General features: G+C 37.4%; 1 protein-coding gene across 20 annotated transcripts in view; it reads left to right on the top strand.

Annotated features, from left to right (window-relative positions):
- Positions 1–13,879, top strand: part of MEF2C (myocyte enhancer factor 2C) — a 163,206-nt gene extending 149,327 nt beyond the window's left edge. For 9 of the 20 annotated variants that reach the window (XM_036020509.1, XM_036020508.1, XM_036020516.1 and 6 more), the window contains 4 exons: positions 1,124–1,147; positions 1,996–2,125; positions 2,725–2,860; positions 9,232–9,553. In XM_036020509.1, coding sequence (XP_035876402.1) covers positions 1,124–1,147; positions 1,996–2,125; positions 2,725–2,860; positions 9,232–9,553 — 612 coding nt within the window. Of the gene's footprint in view, positions 1–1,123; positions 1,148–1,995; positions 2,126–2,724; positions 2,861–9,231 lie in introns of all 20 variants that reach the window. The other 11 variants (XM_036020519.1, XM_036020518.1, XM_028529158.2 and 8 more) reach the window with 6 other exon arrangements.
- Positions 13,880–14,127: the final 248 nt, after the last annotated feature.

Here is a 14,127-nt window from a genome sequence, read left to right as displayed (position 1 = left end):
AAAAACCTTTTCTATAATTTATAAATGAACTTCCTCTTGTTAATCAACAATTCTTTTCTTAGGTATATTGCAGCAATAAAATTTAATACACTACAGTCTTGGGTATATTGTAGCAGTAGTGTCTGATACATCACACACCTGTGCACGGCGTCACTCCATCTTCCCTCTTTCCCTCTGCGTGCTTCAAGCAGATAGTTACCTCTCAGAAGCAAATTGTTTCAAAATCCTAGGCATTTTGAAAACAAAGGTTATATTTTACAAAATCAAAAGAAAGTTGTGGCACTTGTAAGAATAAATAAGTAAATGAGAAACAGAAATATAAGAATATCCCCAGACTCCCATTTTTCTTTTTCCTGTGTCTGCAGGTCTAAGGTGAAGATAATAGTGTGGGACTAAATTCAGCAACAAAGAGACTGACATCAATGTTCTCCAAATGAGCTTTGCTTAAGAGTGAGAATATTTAAAAATCAAGATTCAGTAGACAAATTTAGATCATTCTGCAAACATTCTTTTTCTTTCTGTGCTCTGCGGCAAGCTTCAGGGTAAAACAGTCCTGCAAGCTGATTAGTTTATTATGGCACAGTGCAGATTAATTTTGAATATAAACCAAAAAAAATCACATAATATGCAATGTTCCCTTAGGAAAAGACTGGGTCTAATAAATAAAACCTCCCACAGGGCCATAGCCGAGCAGTGTGGGCCACGCATGGCAGGCTGTCTCCATCCGCACATTTACTCCAAGTCCTGTAAAACTGCTGCTTTCCCAGGGACTCTGTGAGTGGCCTGCCAGGGCTCTCACTGGCAGCCAGGTGCAGTTTCCCCTCCTGGAGCAAGTGGGGTTTTAAAGGACAATCTTTTATCCCCAAAATGTGACGGTGAAATAATGAATGTTGAGACACTGACCTATGCTGAAACCTGGATAGATTGTCTTCACATTCGAGACAAACAGCTCATTAAGGGAAACAAAGAATGTCTTTGTAAGAGGTTATCTTTAGAGTCTGGGTTTTAAAGCGTTTAAACTGTTGTGTCTATCAGAAGATGCTTTTCCTCAGGTTGAAAAGATTTTGCCCAATTATAAATAGTTACAGACACTAATTTATAAACTCCTTCCCCATGCTTTCAGTCTGAGGATGTCGACCTGCTTTTGGTAAGTGGTGAGAGTGCTTCCCTAAATGGCGCGGGCACGGACTTTCAGGTGGAGTGGTAGCTCTAGCAAAATGGGAGGATTTTGGAAATTATCATAGTGTGTCAACATTGATTATATTTGAATATCATTAATTTCAAGTTCAGGTTATTTTTCTGTGTCAGCCTCTGCAAATGAAGGGCATGTTTTCAATTTATTTTAGGGCTTAATTTATAGCAAAATTCTAGCACCAAAAAAATTTCTTAGTTATTTAAAACCACGAAGATACTTCTTTTTTAAAAAATTTTTCTCATGATCTTTAAATTTATGTGAATCTTAAATTTCCTTGCTGTAAGGAGTTAAATATACTTGTTAACTGCTTTGCCATCTAGTTTGAGGGAAGTTTAGAAGAATCTGAAAAAAGTGGACAGAGCACCACCTTCTGGTCAGAATATAGCATGAAACTCTACCAGTCTGCTCTGCTGTATGTAGAACTGAGGATAAAACCACCGTGGTTGATTTTAATTTTTTTTTAATTTGCATTTGAATAAAAACTGAAACAATAGAAGTACAGTATACATATTTCATCAGTTTTCAACATAGTCTGTTTTTACCCATAATAAAGCAATGGTACTTGTTACTAGTTCAGTTGCCTAGGAGATACTGATGTAATGGGTTACTATGGTAACAACTGGTCTCTTGAAAGATTGTAAATGATAGGGTTGGCAGAGTTCATAGAGACACATGTTAAATGATTAATTTCATGAGATTTGTACCAAGTTATATCTTTATGTGCAAAATCAATACTGAAATCTAATATTTTTAACTTTTTAAAAATTTCACCAATAATGTCTTTTTATTTACTTTAAAAGAATCAAAGGATAAATAACTCCCAGTCTGCTCAGTCATTGGCTACCCCAGTGGTTTCTGTAGCAACTCCTACTTTACCAGGACAAGGGATGGGAGGATATCCATCAGCCATTTCAACAACATATGGTACCGGTAAGTAGTTTTACCACATCCAAATAGTACATTAAATACTTTTTTATTAAAAAGCAAGATGAAAAAGATACTACCTTTTAGTCTGTTAGGCTTTATTTAGTACCTGTGGTGTTCGGAGCACTATATGATTACCTGTTCATTACTCAGGCAGAGTGAATATTACATTTTCAAGGGACTGAAAGTTTTACTAACCCAAGCTGGCTTCAATAGAGAAGAACAATTTTGAGGAAAATGAGCACTTACTTCTTTGATGTACTAGATAGCTCACTTCCTTGGGATTGTTTAAAAAACATTTCTAAATCATCAAATATGTATAAACTGTAATACCGCATTGGAGTCCTAATGAACTAGAATTGCATGTTGTGTTCCTTTGAAGCTTTCATGAAATGCTTATTTTTGGGGACATAGTATATCTCTTTTAAATTAAAATTGCCCCTGATGTGTTTCTGTTTCTTCCCCCACCCCAAAAGTTAAAAAAATTATAACAATTATTAAATAATATAAATAGAATGTCTTTAAAATTGAAAAGCTTTATTCTGTCCATCATTTGACAATTTCCAGATTAAGTGTTTTCCCTTACCGTTTTGTGTGTGATCCAGAGTACTCTCTGAGCAGCGCCGACCTGTCGTCTCTGTCCGGGTTCAACACCGCCAGCGCCCTGCACCTGGGCTCAGTCACTGGCTGGCAACAGCAGCACCTACATAACATGCCGCCGTCCGCCCTCAGTCAGCTGGGGTAAGCAATGTCATTTCTGTTAGAATACGCTTTTAGAATGCATTTTTAAATGACAAATGGCAATCTCTCTTGTGCTCTCATGTCCCATTACAGGATATAAAATTCTACCTTATCAAAATCTGAGAGTCATTGTCAGATCGATAGTTTTCAAGCAGCTTAAATATTACTTATTCTTTAAGAGGAGAGGGAGCTCTGTGCTAAGGACGTAAATTCTTTCCCTATTGTTTTAGACTATATTCATTTCCACTTCTATCAATAACATATTTTTCTTAGTTAAGTTTTTGTATAGCCCATGTGGGACATAAGACAACGTTTTTGGTTATAAGTTCTTGAATTTTTTTTGAGATACTGGAAAATGCTCACTTAGCATAAACCACATAGTTCATGCTAATATTACAGTAATACTCATAGGATCGATTGTTCCATTGATATACAGATTTCATGTATTTTTAATTAACCCAAAGTATATATTTATAGATCTTGTATTCAATAACATACACATATATGTATATGTGCATCCATATACTAATTATCTAAATTTGGGTATAAAAATAATTTTTTTGTTTTTCTGGTCAGAAGATGTGTATTTCTGCCCCCTCGTGGTAGTTTTGAGATAATGCCTTTATCACAGAAAAGACTCCTGTCATTAAACTATGGAAATGTTCAAACCTTTTAAAGGCTTTGAAGTCACATTCACACCCCTTATAAAACGAATAGTTTTTATTTTAAAGTTTAAAACACAAATCAAAGACCATACTTTGTTTCATTAATCATTCTAAAACTGCAATTAACCTTCAAAAGAAAATAGTAGGAAGATATAAAATATTTAAAGAAAACAAGTTTTTATATTTTGGAAACATTCTGTATGCCTACCTCACTTTTACTCTTCCGCTGAGCCATCTGGTTAGAGTAGTTAACTAGCTCCCCATCTCTGTTTCTAAGGTGGTAATGAGTGTAAGACAACTGAGAGGAATAAAAATCACTGGCTGGTGTCACAGCTGCATCCTTCCCACCCCTCTGAGGCCCAGCAGCTTTCAGTAGACTCCTGCCACAGAGCGAAGCGCTCTGGCAATGGGGTCCTCACCCATCCACCGTTTGCTTACGCACCCTGCTCACTGATGCCTATTGTCAGAAAGCTAAGCTTTCGTGTAAACAATAAAATAAATTCAGATGACATTGTTGCTCTGCTTTCTTGAAAAACTGTTAACTTTAGAAAAATATTAAATATTGATCAGCATCACAGTGTTTTTAGGACATTTAAATCTCTGCTGCTCTTAATAGAGGTTTCGGTAAATGAGAAAGGGGAGGGTTCCAACTAGAGAGGAACTGCATTGCAAAAGACAATCATGAAGCATTTTGTTTAGTTCTGATTTGTTTCAACACCAGTTCTCATGGTGCATAATTTGAGTCTGAATTTGGTCTAGGAGTTTTTAATTGCACTTAATCACTTCCCTTATCCCTCGGATAGGATGGGGTACATGTCCAGTCCTTCTAATTTTGGCCCACCTACCTATTTACTATTCCTTCTCTTCGGTCCTTCCTCCTCACCCCCAACCCCAGGCTTCTCTCCCTCTCTCTCTCTCTCTCTCACACACACACACACACACACACACGCACACATGCACACCCAGGGTAGCTTTTTTCAAGAGGAGGGTCCTTCAAATGGACTAGCCCATGCTCACACAATTGAATGTTAATTGTTTCTGTAATCCCAAGTTGTAATATTTATATAAAAATGGATTTTCTGGGATGATTTAGTTTCATACAGTATAAATTAATTGTAACAATTGATTTTTTTTCCCTGGCTAAAGTGGTCTCATACATGTGTGTGGTGGGCTCACCACAGTGAACGCAGTGTTCACAACAGAGTGAAACACATTTCAGTCTCTTGGAAGTAGGTACTCCTAGCAGCCCAAGATGGTCACCACAATTTTTCTCAAAATTATAAATTACAAAAGATCTGTTTGTATTTTGTTTATGAAAATATTTTAACTCTTCAAAGTTATACTTTTAACACTATCTGGTATCTGATCTTATGTAAGCAAATTAGTTAAATGTCATAAACTGATTTGAGCCTTCACTGGTGTGGCTCAGTGGGTTGAGCACCAGCCTGTGAACTGAAAGGCCCCTGGTTCGATTTCTAGTCAGGGCACATGCCTGGGCTGTGGGCCAGGTCCCCAGCTGGGGGTGTGCAAGAGGCAACCAATCAGTGATGTTTCTCTCACACATTGAGGTTTCTCTCCCTCTTTCCTCCCCTTCCCATCTCTCTAAAAATAAATAAAATCTTTAAAGAAAAAAAAAACCTGATTTGATGTAGGAAGCAGAGACAACTGGCAGAAGGACCTTGCCATCGAAGGTTAGTGAAAGTCATTTGAATACTTAGATTTGAGAAAGGGACCCTCAAATTTGTAGGTGTCTTTCTCCCATCACCTACAACAAGGGCAGCCTGTTTTCTGGAAGCACTTCTATACATTACTTTGTTGATGTGGGTGTTCAGTACATAATAAAAGGAGGTAACTTTGAGTATAGAAGACTTTTAAAAGGTTAAGTTAGATATATTCTGATAGCCTAATTTCCAGGTGGAGGCATTATGAAATTTGAAATAAACTCTGCAGTCACGTTTCTTTTTTGAACAATTATGGAGAAGGGTGATGCGTGGGTCACCGGCCAGCAGTGATCACGGAACGCTGCGGATGGCTCCACGATATGCGAGAAAAAACATGCAGGGACAGACTAGTTTCTATGGAGAAATAGGGACGGAATGGCCACCCCCTCTAGTGGGGAGCGCGCCGATTTACCGTCCAAACCTGCTTTTATTGGGCTTGTTTTGCATAATAATTCAGGTAAAGTACAGTACTCATTATGAGGAAGTAAGGAACAATAGATAACAAGGAACTCTGCTGGTCTATTTTGAGTCAGGGTCAAAGAGCTGTAAGCCTTTGAGGAACAAACTAACTTCCTCCTTGGACCCTTCTCATTCAACTGAGAGCATTCTAAACAAAGGAGGTTTCACAGGAATTTGCATGTTCTTTCTTAGGCCTGATCACCCGGGGAATCCGCCCTTTTCAGCACAGAACTGCACCACCCTGTCATTGTTTCAGGCTTAGGTGGAGCACGGGAACTAAGGCAACCAAGAGATAAGGAGATTTTCTCCCAGACGATGAGAACTCAGGCTGTGTCAAAGCCGAGGAGCGAGGGTCCATCACCCCCTTTTGCTGCAGCCCCCAAAGTCCTTCTTTTGGGGGCCTCCCAAGTGATCGTGCCTGTCTTAGGTCGTTCCCACCTTGGGGAATCTTACCCGTCTTTGGCTAACCAACCAAGCTTTGGGGTTCAGTTATGAATAAAGCAGCGCTCTTGCCAGGGAGATAAGCTTTTGTCTCCTTGCTGGCTTACAGTTCTAAGGGCGTTCCCTTAGCCTTAGCCTAGGCAGGGGTTTCAGCTTCTGATACCAGTCAGGGCGGTTCCCAACAGAAGGGTAGGTGTCCCCTGGTTGGAAGGCATCTGTAGTCGGTGAAAACTTGCAGAGGATTCCATATGGGCACCTTGCATGTCTGGCTTCTGTCCTCCCCACCCACCTCTTTATCACCTACTCATAGGAAGTAATTCACAATTATCTGTGTCTGTACAAATTTTGTTTTCAAGAAACAAGTAACCTAATCTGCTTATATTTGAACCCAGCATGTATACAGCTAAGTGATTGTTACTGCTTCTTTTTTTTAAGAAACTACTTCCTTGATAACAGAGGCTAGACAATTAAATTTCGTTCTACTTTGAATCCTCTACCACAGTATAATGAAGCTGAATCTCAGACACTACTTATATGTCATCACTATGCATTCAGAGTCCCCAGAACTACTCAAAATGCTTCATATATGCTTTCAGTGTAAAATGAAATGCCACCAAAAGATAAACTAGGAACTTGCCTATCTTTTCATAGGAAGGGGTAACATTAAGTGTTTTGTCTTTTATGGGGAAGAAATACAGCAAAACCTGTACAAGCCAGTTGACATTGGGAGATAATGCAGCTTCCAAATACTGTATTAAAGAAATAGCATTTTGCCCTGGCTGGTGTGGCTCAGTGGTTTGAGTGCCAGCCTGTGAACCAAAGGGTCACTGGTTCGATTCCTAGTCAAGGTACATGCCTGGGTTGTGTGCCAGGTCCCCAGTAGGGAGTGTTCAAGAGGCAACCACACATTGATGTTTTCTCCCTCTCTTTCTCCTTCCTTTCCCCTCTGTAAAAATAAATAAATAAAAAATCTTTAAAAAGAAATAGCTTTATGATTATATTACTTTTTGCTTGCTTTATCCAGATTAACTGCTTTTACTGGTCCAAATCACCAAATATTTCTTCCTGTTTTCCATTCCCCAGCTTATGCACACAATCTAAATGTCAAAGGGCAGATGAAACTATTTATTGATATGCCACTTTATTTTCAGACTCCTAATTGACATTCATTATCAAACAGTGTGTGACTCATAGTAGAGGCATTTCATTAAATGTTAGTGAAATGGTCTTTCTTATCCAGAGCCAGGAAAATTCTTTCTTCCAAAAATCAAAAGTTGATTTTCTCTGACATCAAAATGAATTATTAAGTAATGTGGACACAAGATAAAATAGCCTACCACTATGGAACCTTTTGAAATACAGGTCCCCTCCCCATTTTAATATCTTATTGACTTAAACTTTACTTAGTTAAAACTCTTAGAAAATTAGTATGTAGTCCATAAAATAAACAGGTGATTGAAAATTACATACACTCACTAAAGTATCTTGATATAAATGCTAAAACTGCTTTGATTATAAGATCATAAAAACCAGAGAAAGAAAAGTTCATTAGGGAAACAAATAATTACCGTTTATGTCATTTTCAACATTATCTCATCTACTAATGAGAAGGAAAGTAATTCTTTGCCAGTAGGTGGTGCTTTTGTATAAAACTTCACTCAAAGATAAACTCATTTCTGACTAATTTTGTATCTTTATACAACTTGGGCTTGAACTGCATCTTTCAAAAAGCCAGCCCCAAGTAACTCTACTTTTGCTTTGAAATATATGTCCATTTTTCTCATGGCTCATAATGACATTTTAATGCCATCCATTCCTCTCCATTGGAAGGTAACATAATCACATATATGGGTAGGTAGGCTTGCTTTCCTTTGTTTAAAATGGGTGTGTCTACGGATTATTCTTTGCTGTGACTCTTCCTCACTAAAAGAGATTTCTGTATTCTCTGGACAATAAGGGCAGGTAATGCTGACTCTAGCTGTGGATGTCAGCACCGTCAGAATATAAGAGCAGTGCAATGCTCTTAAAATTTATATCAGCGATGCTATTATCATTTATCCTGATGGGAGTCATTGAGATTGCTAATCTATCCTCAGGACTTAAAGCTTTTCCCTCCAGAATTGCAAGTATCTGAATTCTCCCACATTTTGGAATAAGAGCAAGTTATGCTCTCCTGGAATGAATAAGGGCAAAGGGTTATAAAGACAATAAAATTACACCAGATCTTTCTTTACAACAAACTTTTCTTGGGCAAATCACGCATAAATGCCCATTATACATAAGTGGAGTGGCACCCTAAGTACCCTAGCAGAGTGAGACTAGCATTAGGAAAGTTGAGGTTAATTGTGGAAAATAAACAGCATTTTCATCCTGTGTGGTTGAGAAAGGATGAAGTTTCAGTGAGGCAGGAAGCCTAAGTGTTTTTAAGCCAATACTTAAAATTTCTGCAGATAATTTTCAACTTCTTTCCCCTTCCCCTTCTTTCCCTTCTTCAAGCTTTCACTAAGTGTGGTTATAGGTAGTCTTTATGGATTCATTCACTTGAAATTCGAACTCTTTTTTTTTACTTTCTTAGAAGATGATGCAACTTAGTGTGTAAGTGCTTATTAAATTGAGAGAAACATTTATACCCATAATAAGATCTTTACAATAATTCTCAAACACTGGCATTAGTAAATCAAGAAAGTCTGATTCAAAAGCTAAACACTGGATCTTAAATCTTAAGTTCAGTTTTGGAACTAGTCTAGGGAGAAATTCCACAGACACAAAAAATGCTTTTTCCAGCATGTCTGGTTAAACCTTTTCAAACTGGTACCTGTACATTTAGGAAGCCTGTCAGACCAGAGGTGCGATTCCTGAGCCTGGGCCAGTTAAATACTGTGCGATCGCTGCCCAGCAAATCAACAGAGGTATCCTAAATTGCTCTGAGCAAGCAATGCCTCTCTGTGCTTCTAAGCACCTTGTCCTCCCTTTGGGCATACTCTGGTGTCTATGCTAGTCTTTAAGCTGATGTTTTATGTAATTGTGAGTTCCTGGGGGCTCCAGGCCTCCTCCATCTGTAACTGGGTTTCCTTTCCTCCTACAGAGCTTGCACTAGCACTCATTTATCTCAGAGTTCAAATCTCTCCCTGCCTTCTACTCAAAGCCTCAACATCAAGTCAGAACCTGTTTCTCCTCCTAGAGACCGTACCACCACCCCTTCGAGATACCCACAACACACGCGCCACGAGGCGGGGAGATCTCCTGTTGACAGCTTGAGCAGCTGTAGCAGTTCCTATGACGGGAGCGACCGAGAGGATCACCGGAACGAATTCCACTCCCCCATTGGACTCACCAGACCTTCGCCGGACGAAAGGGAAAGTCCCTCCGTCAAGCGCATGCGACTCTCTGAAGGATGGGCAACATGATCAGATTATTACTTAATAGTTTTTTTTTTTCTTGCAGTGTGTGTGCGTGCTATACCTTAATGGGGAAGGGGGGTCGATATGCATTATATGTGCTGTGTGTGGAAAAAAAAGTCAGGTACTCTGTTTTGTAAAAGTACTTTTAAATTGCCTCAGTGATACAGTATAAAGATAAACAGAAATGCTGAGATAAGCTTAGGACTTGAGTTGTACAACAGAACACTTGTACAAAATAGATTTTAAGGCTAACTTCTTTTCACTGTTGTGCTCCTTTGCAAAATGTATGTTACAATAGATAGTGTCATGTTGCAGGTTCAACGTTATTTACATGTAAATAGACAAAAGGAAACATTTGCCAAAAGCGGCAGATCTTTACTGAAAGAGAGAGCAGCTGTTATGCAACATATAGAAAAATGTATAGATGTTTTGGACAGACCCGGCAAAGGGTGGCCATTGGTTAAAGTCACCTAACATCCTGAGAACGCTCACAAACCTGCACGCATATCATTGGCGTATGGCACTCAGTAAAAAGGATCAATGACCATTAAAAGAGGACCATACCTATTTAAAAAAAAAATATGTGGAGTTTGAGGGCTAACGTATTTAATTAAATAAATAAAGAAATATGGGTCTGCATCTCTTATTAAATAAAAGTATAAAAATATGTACATTACATTTTGCTTATTTTCATATAAAAGGTAAGACAGAGTTTGCAAAGCATTTGTGGCTTTTTGTAGTTTACTTAAGCCAAAATGTGTTTTTTCCCCTTGATAGCTTCGCTAATATTTTAAACAGTCCTGTAAAAACCAAAAAGGACTTTTTGTATAGAAAGCACTACCCTAAGCCATGAAGAACTCCATGCTTTGCTAACCAAGATAACTGTTTTCTCTTTGTAGAAGTTTTGTTTTTGAAATGTGTATTTCTAATTATATAAAATATTAAGAATCTTTTAAAAAATCTGTGAAATTAACATGCTTGTGTATAGCTTTCTAATATATATAATATTATGGTAATAGCAGAAGTTTTGTTATCTTAATAGTGGGAGGGGGGATATTTGTGCAGTTGCACATTTGAGTAACTATTTTCTTTCTGTTTTCTTTTACTCTGCATACATTTTATAAGTTCAAGGTCAGCTGTCAAAAGGATAACCTGTGGGATTAGAACATATCACATTGCAACACCCTAAATTGTTTTTAATATACTAGCAATTTATTGGGTCAACTGACATCCATTGTATACACTAATTAGTTTATTTTGTCCTTTTTATTTTTGAATTTTTACCAAACGCCGGGCCCCTATCTGATCTCACCATTCACCATGCAACTTGGAATTCAGTAAGTGCATACTATAACTTGTCTGTATCCTAAATTATCAGATTGATTTTTCAACCCACAATTTCATATGCTTTTTTAGAAATATGCCCAGAATAGAGACGCTGTATTGGGACCCATGTCCTGCAAATATGGCCCTAGAAACAAGTGATATGAAGTTTTCTTGGTGTATAAGTTGTAAATTCCCACAGAAGAAAAATGTGAAAGATTGGGTGCTAGACAAGAAGGAAGCAGGTAAAGGGATAGTTGCTTCATCATCCGTTTTTAATTATTTTAACTGACCCTCGACCTTGTCAGCGATGTAGGACTGTTGAACAACCCCAGTGTGTCAGGACCCCCAAATGTCACTTCTGCATAAAGCATGTATGTCATCTATTTTTTCTTCAATAAAGAGATTTAATAGCCATTTCAAGAAATCCCATTAAAGAACCTCTCTATGTCCCTTTTTTAAATTTTCAAGAAATAATGATGACACTTGTCTAATATTCGTCCATAAGGGATTAATTTTCAGACCCTTTAAAAAGTGAGTGCCATAAAAAAAGTTCATATTTGTTGTTTAAAAGAGATTTCCATCCAGGAATGATTTTCCTTCTCTTGGAATGTGAAGATCTGTCGATTCATCTCCAATCACATGCATTGACGTACACAGCAAAGAAGATGCAGACAGTAAGATCGACACTGCTAGATCACGCGCAGGACGTTTCTTACCCTTTTATGTTTTTCTTTTACTTGCACAGTTGCTATGTGTTTCTCATTGAAAAAGGCTGCCGCTGGGTGGCAAAAGCCAAGAGACCTTACTAAACTAGGCTATATTTTTCTTAACTTAATCTGAAATCTACAATTAGACCACAATGCACCTTTGGTGGTATCCAGATAGGATACTAACTTGCCTTGTACTAACGTTTTATATACTAAAAACAAACAAAAAATCTATTAATCATTTCATATAACCCACTACTCAAGGTATCCATGGAACATGAAAGAAAAACATTTATGCAAAGGAAAAATAGAAAATCATCCCTGAAAATATGCACACACACATTCACACATAGGGGAAGAAAACTAAGAAAATCATTTTTCTCACCATCAACTTGATCCCATCCTTATAATGCATCCTTATAACTTGATGTGTATAAAATATGCAAACATATCACAAATGTTCTTTGTCATTGCAAAACACTTTATCAATATCAGTAGGAAATTATCAGTGGGTGGGAAAGGGTCATTATGTGAAAATATGAAAAAATAGCCATATTAATTTTTTACCTGCAATTTGCCTCAGCAACAAAGAAAAAAGTGAATTTCTAATGCTGAAGTACCAGCAGAAGCCTTGGCTATTTATAGCAATTCTGACAATAGTTTTATAAGAACATGGAAAGAACAGAGTCACTTGAAAATGGATGCCAGTCATCTCTTTGTTCCCACTACTGAATTCACATAAAGTGGTGGCAAGATAGCGAAGGGATAATCTGAGAATTTTTAAAAATGATTTAATGAGAAGAAGCACAATTTTGATTGTGATGAGTCACTTTCTGTAAACAATTACTGTCTATCTTTACCCTTATACCTTATCTGTAATTTACCATTTATTGTATTTGCAAAGCTAGTGTGGTTTGGGTTTTTATCACAGTAATCCTTTGTATTAGGAGTTTAGGGCAGAGCCCTGAAGGAGTAGTATTTTACATAGCCCATCCTAGAGTAACATTTTAGGCAACATTCTTCATTGCAAGTCAAAGAACCGTAAGTGGCATTTTACACAGCTACAAGTGTTGTTATACCTAATCCTATTTTAAAAGATTTTTTGGTAATATTAAGCTTAAATACTGGTAACACTGATGCAATACACGCAAGCTGCACAACTGTATATTGTATGCATTGGTGCGTGGAAGGCTGTTCATTTCAACCTTTTTTAAAATTGTGTTTTTTAGTAAAATGGCTTATTTTTTCCCAAAGGTGGAATTTAGCATTTTGTAGTGATGAATATGAAAATGCCTATCATCCTCAGATCACTTTAAGATTACCTAAAGTGAGAATTTTTAAAAAAAATTCAAATACACTTTTTAAAAGAATGTCTGCCCTCTCACAATTTTATGTATTTGTTTTTCTTACACACTTGTCTTTCAACTTAGAAATAGCATTTTTTGCTCCCTTTATTCTTTTGTTTGTTTTTCCAGAGAGTAATGCTTGTATTTCTTTCTTTAAAAAAAATTCTTTTAAGAAGAAGCAGCCACTCGAACCCTCAATAAAGGCTGCTGCTTAAGCATGGCATACTTCATCTGTTCCCGTCTGTGCCATCTGCTGTGATGTCATCGCTTTTATGGCGTGAATTTCTTGCCACTACAGATCTTTTGAAGATTGATGGAATACTGGTGTCTGTTAGAATGCTTCAGACTACAGATGTAATTAAAGGCTTTTCTTAAATATGTTTTAACCAAAGATGTGGAGCAATCCAAGCCACATATCTTCTACATTAAATTTGTCCATTTTGGTTATTTTCATAATCGGGTATTGCATTTGCCTTCCCTATTCATACCTCAAATTGATTCATACCTCATTTTAATTCAGAGAGGTCAGCTAAGTGACAGATTTTGTTGTGGTTTGAATGCAGTACCAGTGTTCTCTCAGAGCAAAGTAGACCTGGGTCACTGTAGGCATAGGACTTGGATTGCTTCAGATGGTTTGCTGTATCATTTTCCTTCTTTTTCTGGGGACTTGTTTCCATTAAATGACAGTAATTAAAGTAGCTTGTAAATGAGGGCATACAAGCATTTGCAACAAATATTCAAATAGAGGCTCACAGCGGCATAAGCTGGACTTTGTCGCCACTAGATGACAAGATGTTATAACTAAGTTAAACCACATCTCTGTATCTCAAGGGACTTAATTCAGCTGTCTGTAGTGAATAAAAGTGGGGAATTTTCCAAAGTTTCTCCGATGGAAATAAGGTATAATTTGTATTTTGCAGACAATTCAGTAAAGTTACTGGCTTTCTTAGTGATGCAGTGTCTGTGGTGCATTTTTTTAAATTAATGTTTTCCTGCTTAAGTTTGTGCTGTTTTATCCTGTTTTTTAAAGGTAGCTTCTCCCACAAGTGCAAGTGAGCTTTCTCAATTTGCAACTCAAAATGCTCAAAAAGAGGGATGTTCGTGTTTATGGGGGAGGGTGGATATGAATTGGATCATAGTTCTTGGGGTAATCTATGTATTTAGCCAATGTGAGAAGTTCAAAGTTCTTATCTATCAAGTT

This window comes from Phyllostomus discolor, chromosome 3, assembly GCF_004126475.2.
Source record: "Phyllostomus discolor isolate MPI-MPIP mPhyDis1 chromosome 3, mPhyDis1.pri.v3, whole genome shotgun sequence".
NCBI classification, from domain to species: Eukaryota; Metazoa; Chordata; class Mammalia; order Chiroptera; family Phyllostomidae; genus Phyllostomus; species Phyllostomus discolor.
This window is presented reverse-complemented; position numbering and strand designations above follow the sequence as displayed.